Below are 13021 nucleotides of genomic sequence, written 5' to 3' on the forward strand. Positions count from 1 at the left end.
ACAAAGAGCCCTGTGAAATAAATGCTCATGGAAAGCCTCAAGCGCTGCCAGGCCAGTAAGCGACTATTGAAAATCTGTGTCTAGATTGATTGGAAGCAAGTACTTTTGCAGCGGAGGGGTCGGAGGAGGAAACGGAGTGTTTATTTGGCTCGTTGTGCGATTTGCCTCCAGTTGCTCTTTGCTGAGTTGATCTGTCTCTTTCCCCCTCTTCCTCCCCTACCACTTGTTCTTTCCTCTTCCTCTTCCACTCCGTCTCTGCCTCTCTCACCACGCCATCGTCCATCTTTACACCCCTCCCACGTTCCACCTCCCTCTAACCTCTCTCCCTCTGACCTCCCTTCAGAGTGGCTCTGCCTGATGCTCTATCATGACTGATGGCGAGGGGAGAGCGCGCTTTCAGTACGCAGAGTGCCCGGAGGGGCAGGAGCAGGAGGAGGTGCGGGAGGAGGTGAGGCTCGCTATACCGACGGCCTGCAGGAAGGACGCCCCGGGTCATGATGCTGACCCTGGAGGAAGCTGTGACGAGGAGGAGGAGGTGGAGGAGGAGGTGGAGAGGAAGAGGAGGGGCAGTAGTGGTCGGGGCGAAGGAGGAGGATGGAGTCCTGAGGTTCAAGAGCATGAAGACCAGGAACCGGAGCTGGAAGTGGAGGTCGGGCCAACACTGGGCGTTCGCATCACGGCTCCCATTCGTGATCCAGACTGCGTCTCTGAGGAGGAGGAGCAGCAGCCGTACCCGGCCCTGGCCCCCGTGGCCTTCTTCTGCTTAAAACAAACAACGAGGCCTCGCAACTGGTGTCTTCGCGTCGTCTGTAACCCATATCCTTTCATATGCTGGAAACCTAACTCATTGTGACGCCGCTGTAACCACGTGTCCTCGCTCTCGTACACGTGAGTATCGCCAAGCATACGCACATGGCTTGATCTAAAGGTACGTGATTCATATGCTTTTCAGTCCAAAACACACGTCAAACAGAGCCTGTTGCATCTTCCTAAAACCTCCATGCTAGCCATGTGAATATAGCAACATGTGTGTTCCTTTCAGACTAAGCAAGCCCCAGTAGATGAGTGGTGAAACTCGACAGGTCACATGCTCATCCACCGGGGTTAAACCTTCTCAGAGTGTCATCATTTGGGCTTCTGAGATGATGAATGAAGAGCGTGGCTGTGTATGTAAGATAAACTGGTTTGAGCTCTCTCCTGCACTGCCCTGACATGGTTCATGTTTTCATCTTGTGTAATAGTCTAGGCTTATCTGCACAGCTGAAAGATTCGTCACCAGATCTAATGAGCTGGTCATTCAAACCAGGTTGGTGTGTCTGGGTTAAAGAGGCAGTGTGGCCCAAACAGAGCTGTTAGGCCTTCAAAAGTGCAATCACATCCACATTAGTGCAAAATTTGCTTTATTTGTGCACATTTGGACTCTTCTGTGTTTTTTCAGTGTCAAAAAATGGGTGAGAGCTCTTTGCCCATAGCGATGTTTTCAGAGTCTGTGGGGAGGAGCAACATCGGCAGTCATGTTGCTATGTGTTCACATGTGGTAACACCCTTCCACTGATCCTGTATGCATGTCAGATAGCTTAAATTTAGCTTTGCACTGTTTCTGGCTTTACTTTCACTCTTGTTTTGGTGCACTTGTTGATTGTTCATTTGGTGACTGCAGTTGCTTTTGGATCAGCTCAGAGTCGCCTGCCCCTGTATGTATGAGGATACACATCACCAACCACTTGTAGGCGTGCAGGTTAAATACTATCTTACAGTATCCCTCTGCTAACATTTTCTGGCAGCCATTTTGTGCTAAAAAATCATTCATTTTAATTCAATGCAAGGATGCCAAGTCGTCCAAATGAAATCAGTTTTTAGCCGCTCGTGTCTGTTTTAGTATCTATTATTACCCCTCAGCTGAACATCCTGCCTGGATAATTTTCATCTGTGGGATGTTTTAACACACTGGAGCACAGGCAAAAAAAACAACAACAACATAATGTGCATCCAAATCCAGGCACTATGAAAAGAACTTGAAGATGAACCACTGCAATGTTTTTTCATCCCTGATGCGGGGAGGTGGGTGGTGTAAAAAAAATCAGGACCAGTCGTATTTATTTGCTAAGTACATTCCTGTGTACCTGGAATCTAATCTGCAGGGTGTTGAGAGGATGAAAGTACAAGCAAAATGATAAAACGCTAACTTATTCTCTCCCCTCGTACCTTCCGTTTGTTGCCTGGTGTCGAGGGAAAGCTATAGCTGCTGCAGAAGCTAGATGACTGCTGTAGACTCCACAGATGATTCTGTAACAGCGCCGCTTGATGTTTTGGCGTCTTGGTGTGTGCGTTTGTACGGGCCCGCGGTGGCGGCAGCCAGGAGGTGGAGGTGTGTCTTTTTGGGGATCAGTCTTGACAAGTAGTCTTAAAGTCTGAGAGGAGCTAGGCAGTGCTGACAGGTAGATAAACACTCAGATATGCAGAGCTGTTTCCTCAGTACGTCGCTGCAAAGCTTCATGTATAGCTGTTTGCTTCACCGTCCTCACCAAAGCTTGTCAGCTCGAGGAAGAGGAGTTGATGATTCATACCTCATTTAGACAGACACAGTGAGGAGGGTCAAACCCACGTCGATGGGCTGTCTGAACGGGTCAGTGCCCGCCAGCTCTCCTGACTGACCCTCCTGGCGACATGGATTGAATATGGATCTGCTACCTGGTGAACTGCTGTTTCTATCAGGGATGGATACTGACTTAATGATGATGCATGAAACGAGTGATGATGCAATCCCCGATGCTATGCTGCTGCTGAATTGACTCAACCCACTGTGCTTTGTAACGTTTTGCAGATGTCCACCTAACTGCACAAAAGTTATCTGTAATAAGCTGATAGCTGCTGATTTATCGGTTTAGCTCCACTACAAATGCAACTTAGCAGCATCTTTCATTAGACCCCTCCTCTCTGCTTTATGCCCTCCAGTTTATGATGCTGGTTTTCTCTCCAGTGTAACTCACGGTAACCCTGATGACGTGAACAGAAAAGCTTCCTCCAGAGCCACAGGAGACACTATATGTGTTTTCACAGGCTGAATAAAACTCTCCAGGATGAGTAAACTGATCTTTATCTTCAGAACAGGTTTGTGTATTTTAAGGTTTGAGAAGTGGGCTGTTGAGGTGACTGTCGCATTGGCGTCCTGAAGGAAAGGCCTATAGGTCCAGAGACTGTCTTAAAACTGGTGGACCTGGACGCATCCGCCTACTCCATCAAGTGTCCCAGAGCTTCGTCTCCTCTCTTCCAGCTCCAAGGTTTCTGCTTTCAAAAGAGAATTTCCCTTTGGGGATTAATATCACAGCGATGTATCTGTGCTGCTGAGTGTAGGCGCTGGAGAACACAGCCATGGAAATGAAAGGCTCTCACAGAACAGAGGTACCGGGTGAAATTAAAATATTGCACAATTCAGGGAGGCTGCCCCTGCAGTATGAGCAGTGGCATTCAAGTTAGTTAGAAAATAATTTAAAGGGGATTGAATTGGCAGACCTGTGCAGGCATTTTGGAAATCATACAAATGCACTTTCTTTGTTGGCGGTTTTTAAATGAATGTGCCATGAAGTGGCAGGGATTCTGGCCAAGTCTGTTTCTTTTTATGCCGCTTCCATGCGAGAACTGAGGGTGTGTTTAGATAATTCGAAGTTTGGACGCAGAATTCTTGAATTGCCTTTTTGAACCTGTTTCACACGTTTTGTTTTATTGGAGGTGGAGAAAGTGCTGATTACACCCCGTTTTAAACATTATATGTTCTCTACATGCATGCAAGTCCACCAAGAACAGCAATGTAAGGATTTTATTTTGAATAAGAGCAAACTTGAGCCTGCAGATGAGGACAGAGGTAAAGAGGAGGAAAGTCCAAAAATGAACATGGAGACTTAAACAGGTAGGACATATGGCTTGACAGCCTGCTGTTTGGCAGATGTTACCGTTGCATTACATTATGTCTGTTTTGTTCACAGCGCTGGAGCAGGGATAACACTGCAGTGGCTGCTGAGGTATACTAAGAAGCAGATGCTCCTATGGGCAGCGCATGTGCTTTTTCCTGCTTGTCCTGATCTGATTCCAGTTGAGCGCTGATGGTTTAAGATGTGTTAATGTTTGGCAGCGGCGAGGACTGTTTGTACCAAGAAAGCATGTCTAATGAATAAGGCACACTCTATCACATGCTTGGCATTGCATTGTAACAGCTTGTTTAAGACAGGGACCAGGTTATGTCACAAGAGCTGATCTCTCTGGACAGCTCCCCGTGTTTTATTCCTCAGTGTCTGAGAGCGTGTGGGTGTGTGCACAGGTCCCACTGTGTAAGCATTGCAGAGTTGGTGGTCCACGGTGGGCTATGTAAATATTATTTGCAGCATAAATGCTCTGCCACTCAACCACACAAAGGCATGCACACACTGGATAAAGTGTGAGCCTGGAGAGCAGCGACAAAGAGATAAAGAAGGTTAATAGTTGCCTACCTTTTTTCATCTCTGGAAACACTGATTTTTTTTTTATTTTTTTTTTTACAGCCACACCTTTTGTCCGTTTATGCGCCGCAGATTTGGCAAACTGGAGATCAAACACAATGAATGAACAAATGAAAACCTTTATACTCCCCTAGAGGAATTTGCTCTGCCATACATGACAGCCCACAATAAACCAGAAAAACAATGTTGAGAGGTATGAAATCCTGATTCTTCTCAGTCCAGTTCTACATGCTGCAAAAGATCTAATCCACATACTAAATCGCACTTGAAAATAAAAAAAACAGTGTTTCTCATCGCACCATCTCATCTCACCATAATAAACAATGAAAAGACAGGACTGGTATGGATTTTTCTAGTTGCTTTCATTTTAAAAGAGACGCAAAAAGACCAACGCCTACCTTAATATTTCACTAAGCAAGCTTTTCTGGGTCTTTGTATTTGTGGGCCCATAACGAGATACTTTGCTATTGATGCGTTCAAGCTCTGAGTTTGTCGGCTGCTGAATAACAACCCTTCTTTAGTGCTTCAGATGTCTTTGCTCCCTGTTTGTCTCATACATCGTAGCTTATGAGTGCTTTTTTTTGCATTTCGCTGTTAGCAAAGCACAAACAATGGAGAACAAGTGACAGAAACATAGCATAGACAAGAAAAAAATAGAGCTGACTCATTGTTTACTGTGAGTTGTTACCCATCTCAAGCAAGTTAGTATTCTTCTGAAGTGGAGGGCTGAAGCAATTAGTTGATTGACTAGCTAATTAAATGACAGATTCCAGCCCCTCAAGATTTTTAACTTTTGTTTGTCTGATGTGATGTGCATTCTATGTCTTCGGGTTTTTAACTGTTGCTTGGACAAAACAAGCACTTTGAAGACATCAACGAGATCTCTAGAGACAATTTATGGACATTTTTGACTATTTTTCAACATTTTATAGATAAAATTGATTAAAAATTGATCCATCAATAGATAACGTACTCTGCAGATTCACTGATTCTGAAGTATTGTCGGTTTACATCAGAGGTCTGCTGAAATGAAGCGAGAACCAATGGCTGCTTTTGTGGCACTAATGTAAAGCAGTTGATAGTCCACAGCCTAGAATGTGCAAAACCAGCAATGTGCAATCCTTAAAGAAAGTCATGAGAAGGACTCTGTCCTGTAGATAATGCGATGCAGTCCATTATACCTGAATCGACTTTTTCTGTTCTAATAAATCCTGTGACGCCGCCACAAGACTGAATGCTTAGGAGTCGCTGGTTAGATGGTGCGCTACAATAACAAGCTGATTCATGCTGATTAAATCAGATTTGGGGGCCAGACGAGGTTAATCCATTACAGATGAGTGGATTCATCACGCTATCTGTCTCCATTAGTCTTCCTATACTCCGAACATGCTGAGAGGGCCTCTTGTACCTCCATCATAAATGAATACAGATGAAGCTGCGAGACGACACCCGAACACACACTCGCCCACAATCACACGGAACAGCAGTCGGTGTTGGCTCATTTGAAGAATCAGAGGCATTTTCTGGATCGTATTTAACCTTTATTTATTGTCTGGCTGCTTGAGGTTTTGGCAGGTTGGGCTGTTGACCAGTTCTATGAAAGTGACATGGATTTAATGTCAATTTAAGGGAGAATGTCGTTAAAATGTAGCCTGGGAACAGCGTTGACTTCAGGGTGATAAGGGCCTCATTGTTTGCTGGGGGTAGGGGGGTAAAATTACCCATAATAAGCTCTCTCTTCAGGGCAAGAAGTTTGAATTGTCCTCTTCCTCTTACTCCCACAGTGATGCCATTTCAAAGGTCTCTCTCTCTTACTGTGTGTTAGTGTCTTAAAATGACTTCATCGCTGCAGTGTGAGGGATAAAGAGAGTTGGCCTTGATGTCAGCAGGTTGTCCTTCTCCTGCTGCCACTCAGACAGGCATCCTGAGGTGTGTGTGTGTGTGTGTGTGTGTGTGTGTGTGTGTGTGTGTGTGTGTGTGTGTGTTTGTACAAGCACACAGACAGGCTTCTGTGCAGCTCTCTCTGCCAGTCTCAGTGCTCATCTCGCTGTATTTATATTGAGCTGTGTTGTGTGTGTTTGGTGACTCATCTCATTTGGCCCGTGCTCATGATAGCAGCAGATTGGGGGTCATGAGGTGTGTATCGCTCTAGAGACAGAGGGATCCTGTCTCTCTGACGTATGAAGTCCTGGCACACCCTGCAGAGTGTGTGTGTGTGTTTGTGTTTGTGTGTGTGTTCGTGCATGCATGTGTGCAGTATATGTGCAGTGAGTCTAACTCGCTGTTGTGTTCTGTAATGGAGGACCAGACTTCCAACGATGATTGCGAGGCACCAGGCACACTAATGTTATCACTTCTGTAAAATATTGCGCCATGCATAGACCCACATACCTGCTATTGCAGAGGATCAAACATTCACTGGCTCTTACACAAATGCTCTCTCTGCTAGTGTAACACCATGAATAGTCAGAAAATGCTCCATGCAAGCCAACATGGTGTCAACAGTACATCCAGGGCTATACACCAGCCCTGCTGCACACGTGCATGCAGATTTCTGCATAATAATACATACAGCTTCAGCTATCTTTACACTTGTTTTAAGTGTGAGCTGGAAGTAAATAAAGTGTACATGTGTAGTAATCGAAATGAAAATACACTTCACCTTGTAAAGTAAAACAAGTTGGTAGCATACTTTCCATTTAAATTAAAGAGAACAAAATTTTGAACATTTATATGAATCTATAATGGCCTGTTCATCATTTTGTCTAACCGTAGCAGAGATGTCATTGGGTGTGTGCTGAGGTTTGCACTAGTACAGTAAAAAGTGATCCTCAGCGACTGGATCATTGTTGTTGTTGTTGTTCAGAAACGCATTATGCAGCATCATGTAATAAGCAAACAATATGCATTTCTGTGTAATACTGTTTGCTGGGCCTCCAGATGTTTTTCTTTTAATGTTCATGTCTATATGTGTGTGTTTGTGGCTGGGTAGGTGCATGTGTCCACAGGGTGTTAAGTTGTGTGTGTCTTGGGATTACTTCCAGTACAGCAGGATCTTTGTTCATCTCCAGGCTCTCTGTTTACAGGGCGCTTCGTAAAATGATCTGGAACTAATAGCGCTGACTTGTTGTTGTGTGTGTGTAAAACGCTGGGTGTGCGCGCACGTGCGGGAGCGCATATGGATATACTCCGTGGTGTGTGTGTTCGTGTGCAGTCACGCACACCATGTATTTAGGCAGTGACCCTCTCCTGCCTCTGGCTCTGAACGTCTGACTCCACAAAGCACTTCACAGTGTGTGTGTGTGTGTGTCAGTGTTCATGTGTTTGTGCTGCTGGCAAGAAGAGCGCTGCTCTCTGTGAAATGATGGATGGCATCAGGATTATGGGCAGAAACACTAAGACTAAGAGTTACGTTATATTAATGCTTTGATGCTTTTAATTTGTTAATTTGATGCTTTTGTCCATAGTTACATAGAATAAATTGTGTTTCATCAGAGCCGAGTGATGAGTCTGATGTGTCAGAGGTTAAAGGTCAAGCTGAGTGAAGCTGGTGGCTGCTGGCGTGCAGAGTCACGGGGTTAATCTGTTAAGGAGTAGATTATTGAGTTCTTGAACATCCCTCTGCTGTCTAAGCACAGTAAAATAGGTCATTTCTGTCCTGGCGTTTTATTAGTGTTTGAATTTGTTGTGGAAATGAATGTCCGGATCTCCATGCACTGCAGTCCTTGTCAGTGCCGACTGCACATTCGGCCTGGGGAGAGCTGCAGACAGACGTGTGCTTGTCAGAGGTGACACATGGTGCTGCCAGACGCTTCTTTCCACCTGCCAATGACGGGCTTCACCGCGAGGACAAGTGTCCTGATACCATCAGACAATCCAAGAAGAGCTGGTTAGCCATTTCACAGTGTGTTACTGCTTTTATAAAGCATTTCTAGCCTTTGACTCTAGTCTGTGATGTTAGAGAGAAGGACAGAAAAGCAGTGAAGACAGACAGGAGCTGAGTAGAAGAGAATGAATGAGCGTTATGGCTCCTATAGAGGAGAAGATATAAACGGTGTCTCAGATCTGTCACTCAACTTCCCTGTAGTAGCAGTGCCGCACTGATTGGCCCTCCTTTACTGTGGGAGGGCTTTTTGGCAGCTGTTGCCATGGCTACGCATCATGTTGATGATGGTCTAGAAGTGTATTCTGTGTTTCCACGGAACAACCCACCACCCAAAAACCTGCTCTGTCACTCTCACCCTTGAAATACAGACAGCAAATGTGACGCAGTCGTCAAGACTCCCAGTCGACTGCGAATGGTGACGACGAGCGAGCGAGCGTGCGCGCGTGAGTGAGTGCAGCAGGTGGTATGTAGGTGTCAGGCAAAGCTGACACAAGGCTGAAAAGAGAGGACAGATGAGACGGAGAGTTTAGGAGAGGAGAAAGAGAGACAAGGATGGATGGATGGCACGAAAGGAAAACAAAAAGTCAAGAAATGGAGGAAAGGAGGAAGCAAATGAAGTCCGGGATAGAAAGCAGACGGGGGAGGTCAAAGAGAGAGGACAGGAGGCAGGAGAGCAGGATGTCGGAAAAAGGTGGGAGTTAAAAGTCCAGACAGGAACACGGACGGAAGGAGAGGATGAAAGGGATAAAGACGAACAGGAACACGGCGAGGAGTGAAAGGGACAGAATTTGCCCATTTAAATCTGCTCGGCGTGCCGTGTGCACTCCACCACGGCGCTCGTGTCTGACAATTGGACACGGCGCTCAGCCAATCGCAAGTGCGCGTGACGTGCCTCTCTGCCCTCTCCACCTCTGTTGTGCTTTCTATTGTCTTTATCTGCTAGTTGATGGCTGCTGCAGTGAAGATGCAGTGGCTTTCTCGTCCTCAAGACACTCTCTCAACCAACCCCTCCTCCCCCACCCTCGTCCTGCCTCTCTCCAAAAAAGCTGCAGCTGAATAATGTGTGCTCTTTCTTTGTTTCTCCTTCTCTCTCCTCTCATTCCTTTGTCTTTTCTTGCTGCCGAAACGTGCAGGAGTCCTGACTGCAAATGCACCAAAGCACTTGTAGATTAAAAAAAAAAAACTCTCTCTCGATATATATAGAAATATATTGTATGTTGCTCGGTTGGAGGCAGGGATCAGTTATGCATGTGTTTTCCGGTGTACTGCAGTTTGAAATATGTATTTGCATGCACATGCACACATGCCATGTAAAAGGATGTTTTTTCATAATGAGCACACAGTGTCATCATCCCTCTCAGGTTCCTCTCATTTGACATGGAATGAGTGACTCCCTGGCTGTATTGATTTATAGGTGTGTGGACTGTGTGTGTGTGTGCGCATGTGTGTCGGTGCGTGATGTTGGCCGGGGGGGTTGAGCTGGGGGAGAATAGAGTTCAGTAAAAGAGGATTTATACCTGTTATAAAAAAAAATAGGAGTTGGAAAGATGGCGAATCAGCAGGTATAATTGAAAACTGAGCCACCACAGATTCAGAGGGACCGCTCTACCTCATAGTGTATCTCCAAACAACACACTGACACACACACTCACTCGTACACACCCGGTAGGATCCTCAAGACGTGCGAAATAACCCGAAAAGGCGATAATGTATTTCCTTTCCTGGAGGAGGAGGTCACCACGGGGCTCCCCAGAGGCTGTGCATCGTGCCGGGTTTGCCACCGTCAGTGGACCCTCGCAGTCGGCTGGAGCTCCTTCATCCGTTCTTCAACAGGGTGCTTAGTATTCAGTTATGTTTTTAGGTCATATTGCCTTGTTGCGCTTGCTGTTTAGTGGCTGCGCTGCTGTTCCTAATGAGCTTTTTTTTGTTGTTGTTGTTGGTGGTGGTGGTGTGAGCGTGTGTGTTTTTTGCGCTGCATGTGTGTTCCCGCTGCTCCGAGCCGTTTCCCAACAGTCAAGCTCCACATGAATAACACAGCAGCCCTCACGCTGCTGCTGATCGCATTACTGTCTGAAAGATGGCTGGAATGACAGGAACGCGCACGCACGCAGGCAGGGAGACCGAGATGGACGCACCATTTGTAATGGCCTACTTTGTGTGGACGGCTTTTCATTTCCCACAGCAACGTTTCGGAGGAAAGGAGACATCGCTCACACCGATCTGCTTAAACACAAGCACACATTCTCTCCTGCAGACGGACACAGTGATGCAAACTCTGATCAAACCAGCTTAGAAATGAGGGCTTATGTGTGTTAAGAAGTCTGGTGGATGTGTACGCACGGATGTACACATGTGTAAGGGTGCACATCTGTTGGTGTGTGTGTGTGTGTGTGTGGTAGTATGAAAGAGTAATGCAGAGATGGATGAATAAATAAAAGATCTGGGAAACCCATCAGCATCTAGCACTAGGTTGTCATGGCAATGCGGACAGCACAGCACAGCGCGCGCGCGTGTGTGTGTGAGAGAGAGAGAGAGAGACTGAAAGAGATGGCGATCATATCACTGCAATGTTTCAGCTTGTATGTAACTTTGTCTCAGCCCAGGCCTCCTGTAATACTAACAAAAAACAGCCATGTTTCTGTCTCTGCTGCTCACAGCGTCGGCTGAATGGGCTTCAAAGCAGAGAGGGGGAATATCAAATAACACTTCTGCACACATGAGAAAACAAACAGAGTGGGGTGATTTGCTTGGCGTTGCAGGGGTTAATAATTGCATACTTAAGGCTCTTTTTATACACTCATGTTATTCAGGAAGTATTGAATGGTTTATGTTTTTTTTAAACGACTTAAAAAAACCTTTCTTGTCTTTTTTTGAAAGACAAGAAAGGTTTGTTTTATGCTTCTAATGCCAAATGTGTGGCTGTTGGTGCCCATCTTTATGCGTGTGTGTGTGTGTCTGTAAGTATAAGAGATGCTTTTACAGCAGTAGTGTATAATGGATATAGCCTGATACTTAACTGCATCTCCATAGGGACCTGAAAACTGCAGCCTCTTCTCTCCGGTTCTCTTCCTCTTCTCTCGGCTCTGCAGCACGTGTCTCTGCTTTGTCTACGAAAATGAGCCTGTATGCATGGGAGTGTGTGTGAGAGAGAGGTAGTGTGCAAAGGTGTGTAGATAAGTATAGTGTGCAGAAAAAGAGTTCCAGCAACCTAGTTTTACGGCAGAGTGGTGATTGAAGGTTGATGGTGAAGAAAAGTGCCGGGTGAATTTAAAGTGCATGTGCAGAGTTTAATGAAAGCAACTTCAAAACGGCAGTTACAGTGTGTGTGTGTGTGTGTGTGTGTGTGTGTGTGTGTGTGTGTGTGTGTGTGTGTGTGTGTGTGAGAGAGAGAGAGAGAGAGAGAGAGAGACGGAGAAGTCTAGGACAGTGGGATTCACTCGGAGAACAGGCTCTTACTAGAAACTCTACCTGGTTACTAGGCAACAGAATAGCACTGCTGCACATTGGAGCATCGGGAAGGGGGGGGGGCGTCGATCTACAGCATGTGTGTGAGTGTCCATATTTGAGTGCTGAGTCAATAACTGTATGGCTTTTGATCATTTTCCAGAACGAGTGTGCGTGTGGGGTGAGACAGAACGAGGTGGGGTGGGAAAGAAAGGGTAAATTAAGTCTGCGGGTGTATTTTAGTGTGTGTGTGTGTGTGTGACTCTCAGATGTATCATAAAGACTCTACGTGCCGGTGGTTTTAACTTCTGTGTCGTACAGTGAAGGTAACATTCAAAGAGATATTGGAACAGCTTTGGCAGTAGCTAAGAAGGCAGCGAGGTATTTACTGCACGGCAGAGGAGCTGTTGAATCTGCAGAGCTTTCAAAGCGTCTGGCCGGCTGGTTTTGAGCGGCTCAGGCTGAACTCTGCCTCACTTTGAAATAGTTGCAGTTGGAGATAGTGGTGGAGCGAAGCGGCACCCACCCGGCGTCATAAAACAAAGACAAGGGAGAGAGGGAGTGAGGAAAAACCAAAGACAGGCTAAGCTGACCTAGCGTTCCTGCTCTGTGCTGAATTGCTGCTCATATCTGCTGTTTTTGGGTGACTTCATATCCGTTGGAGGATGCAACCCACACCAAGCTGAACCGACAGTGAACTCGCAAAGAGACGCGCAGAGTAAGAGGCGACGTCGCGTCTGCTTGCTTTGTCACTTGATTTAATTTAGGCATGCCTTTGCAAACATTTTACACTGCACATTAGTTACAAAAAAGAAGAAAAGAATCAGGACACTTGGCGGCTGCAGTGTGACTCACCCGAGGAGGGAGTTCATGAGGGTGTGATATTAAAATCTGTCACTCTATATGTCCTTCAGTCACAGCTTCAATGTCAAAGTTCTGCACACTGACACTAATATTAATCAGACTGACAAAATGTCAAAAAAAGTACTGTTTTCATCACATCTAAATGCTATTTAGCTTCAATTAAATAACTGTTAATGTAGATGAACACAGATATTCAGCAGGGGACATGTCTCAGTTATTCTGCCACAGTCGGAACTCGTCTTTATCCGAATGGTGGATTTCTCATTGAGTCGTTTTACAAGAACGGTGATCTGTCGTGCAACGACCTTCCTATTAACATGATGTCAACACAGCA

The 13021-nt window shown here is 45.8% G+C and overlaps 1 protein-coding gene across 1 annotated transcript in view; it reads left to right on the top strand.

The window, feature by feature from the left end:
- Positions 1-367: 367 nt before the first annotated feature.
- cacna1ha (calcium channel, voltage-dependent, T type, alpha 1H subunit a) overlaps positions 368-13021 on the top strand; it is a 104221-nt gene continuing 91567 nt past the window's right edge. Inside the window, exon 1 of the mRNA XM_041957359.1 lies at positions 368-816. Coding sequence (XP_041813293.1) covers positions 368-816 — 449 coding nt within the window. The remainder of the gene's footprint in view (positions 817-13021) is intronic.

Source organism: Chelmon rostratus, chromosome 17, assembly GCF_017976325.1.
Source record: "Chelmon rostratus isolate fCheRos1 chromosome 17, fCheRos1.pri, whole genome shotgun sequence".
Taxonomy (NCBI): domain Eukaryota; kingdom Metazoa; phylum Chordata; class Actinopteri; order Chaetodontiformes; family Chaetodontidae; genus Chelmon; species Chelmon rostratus.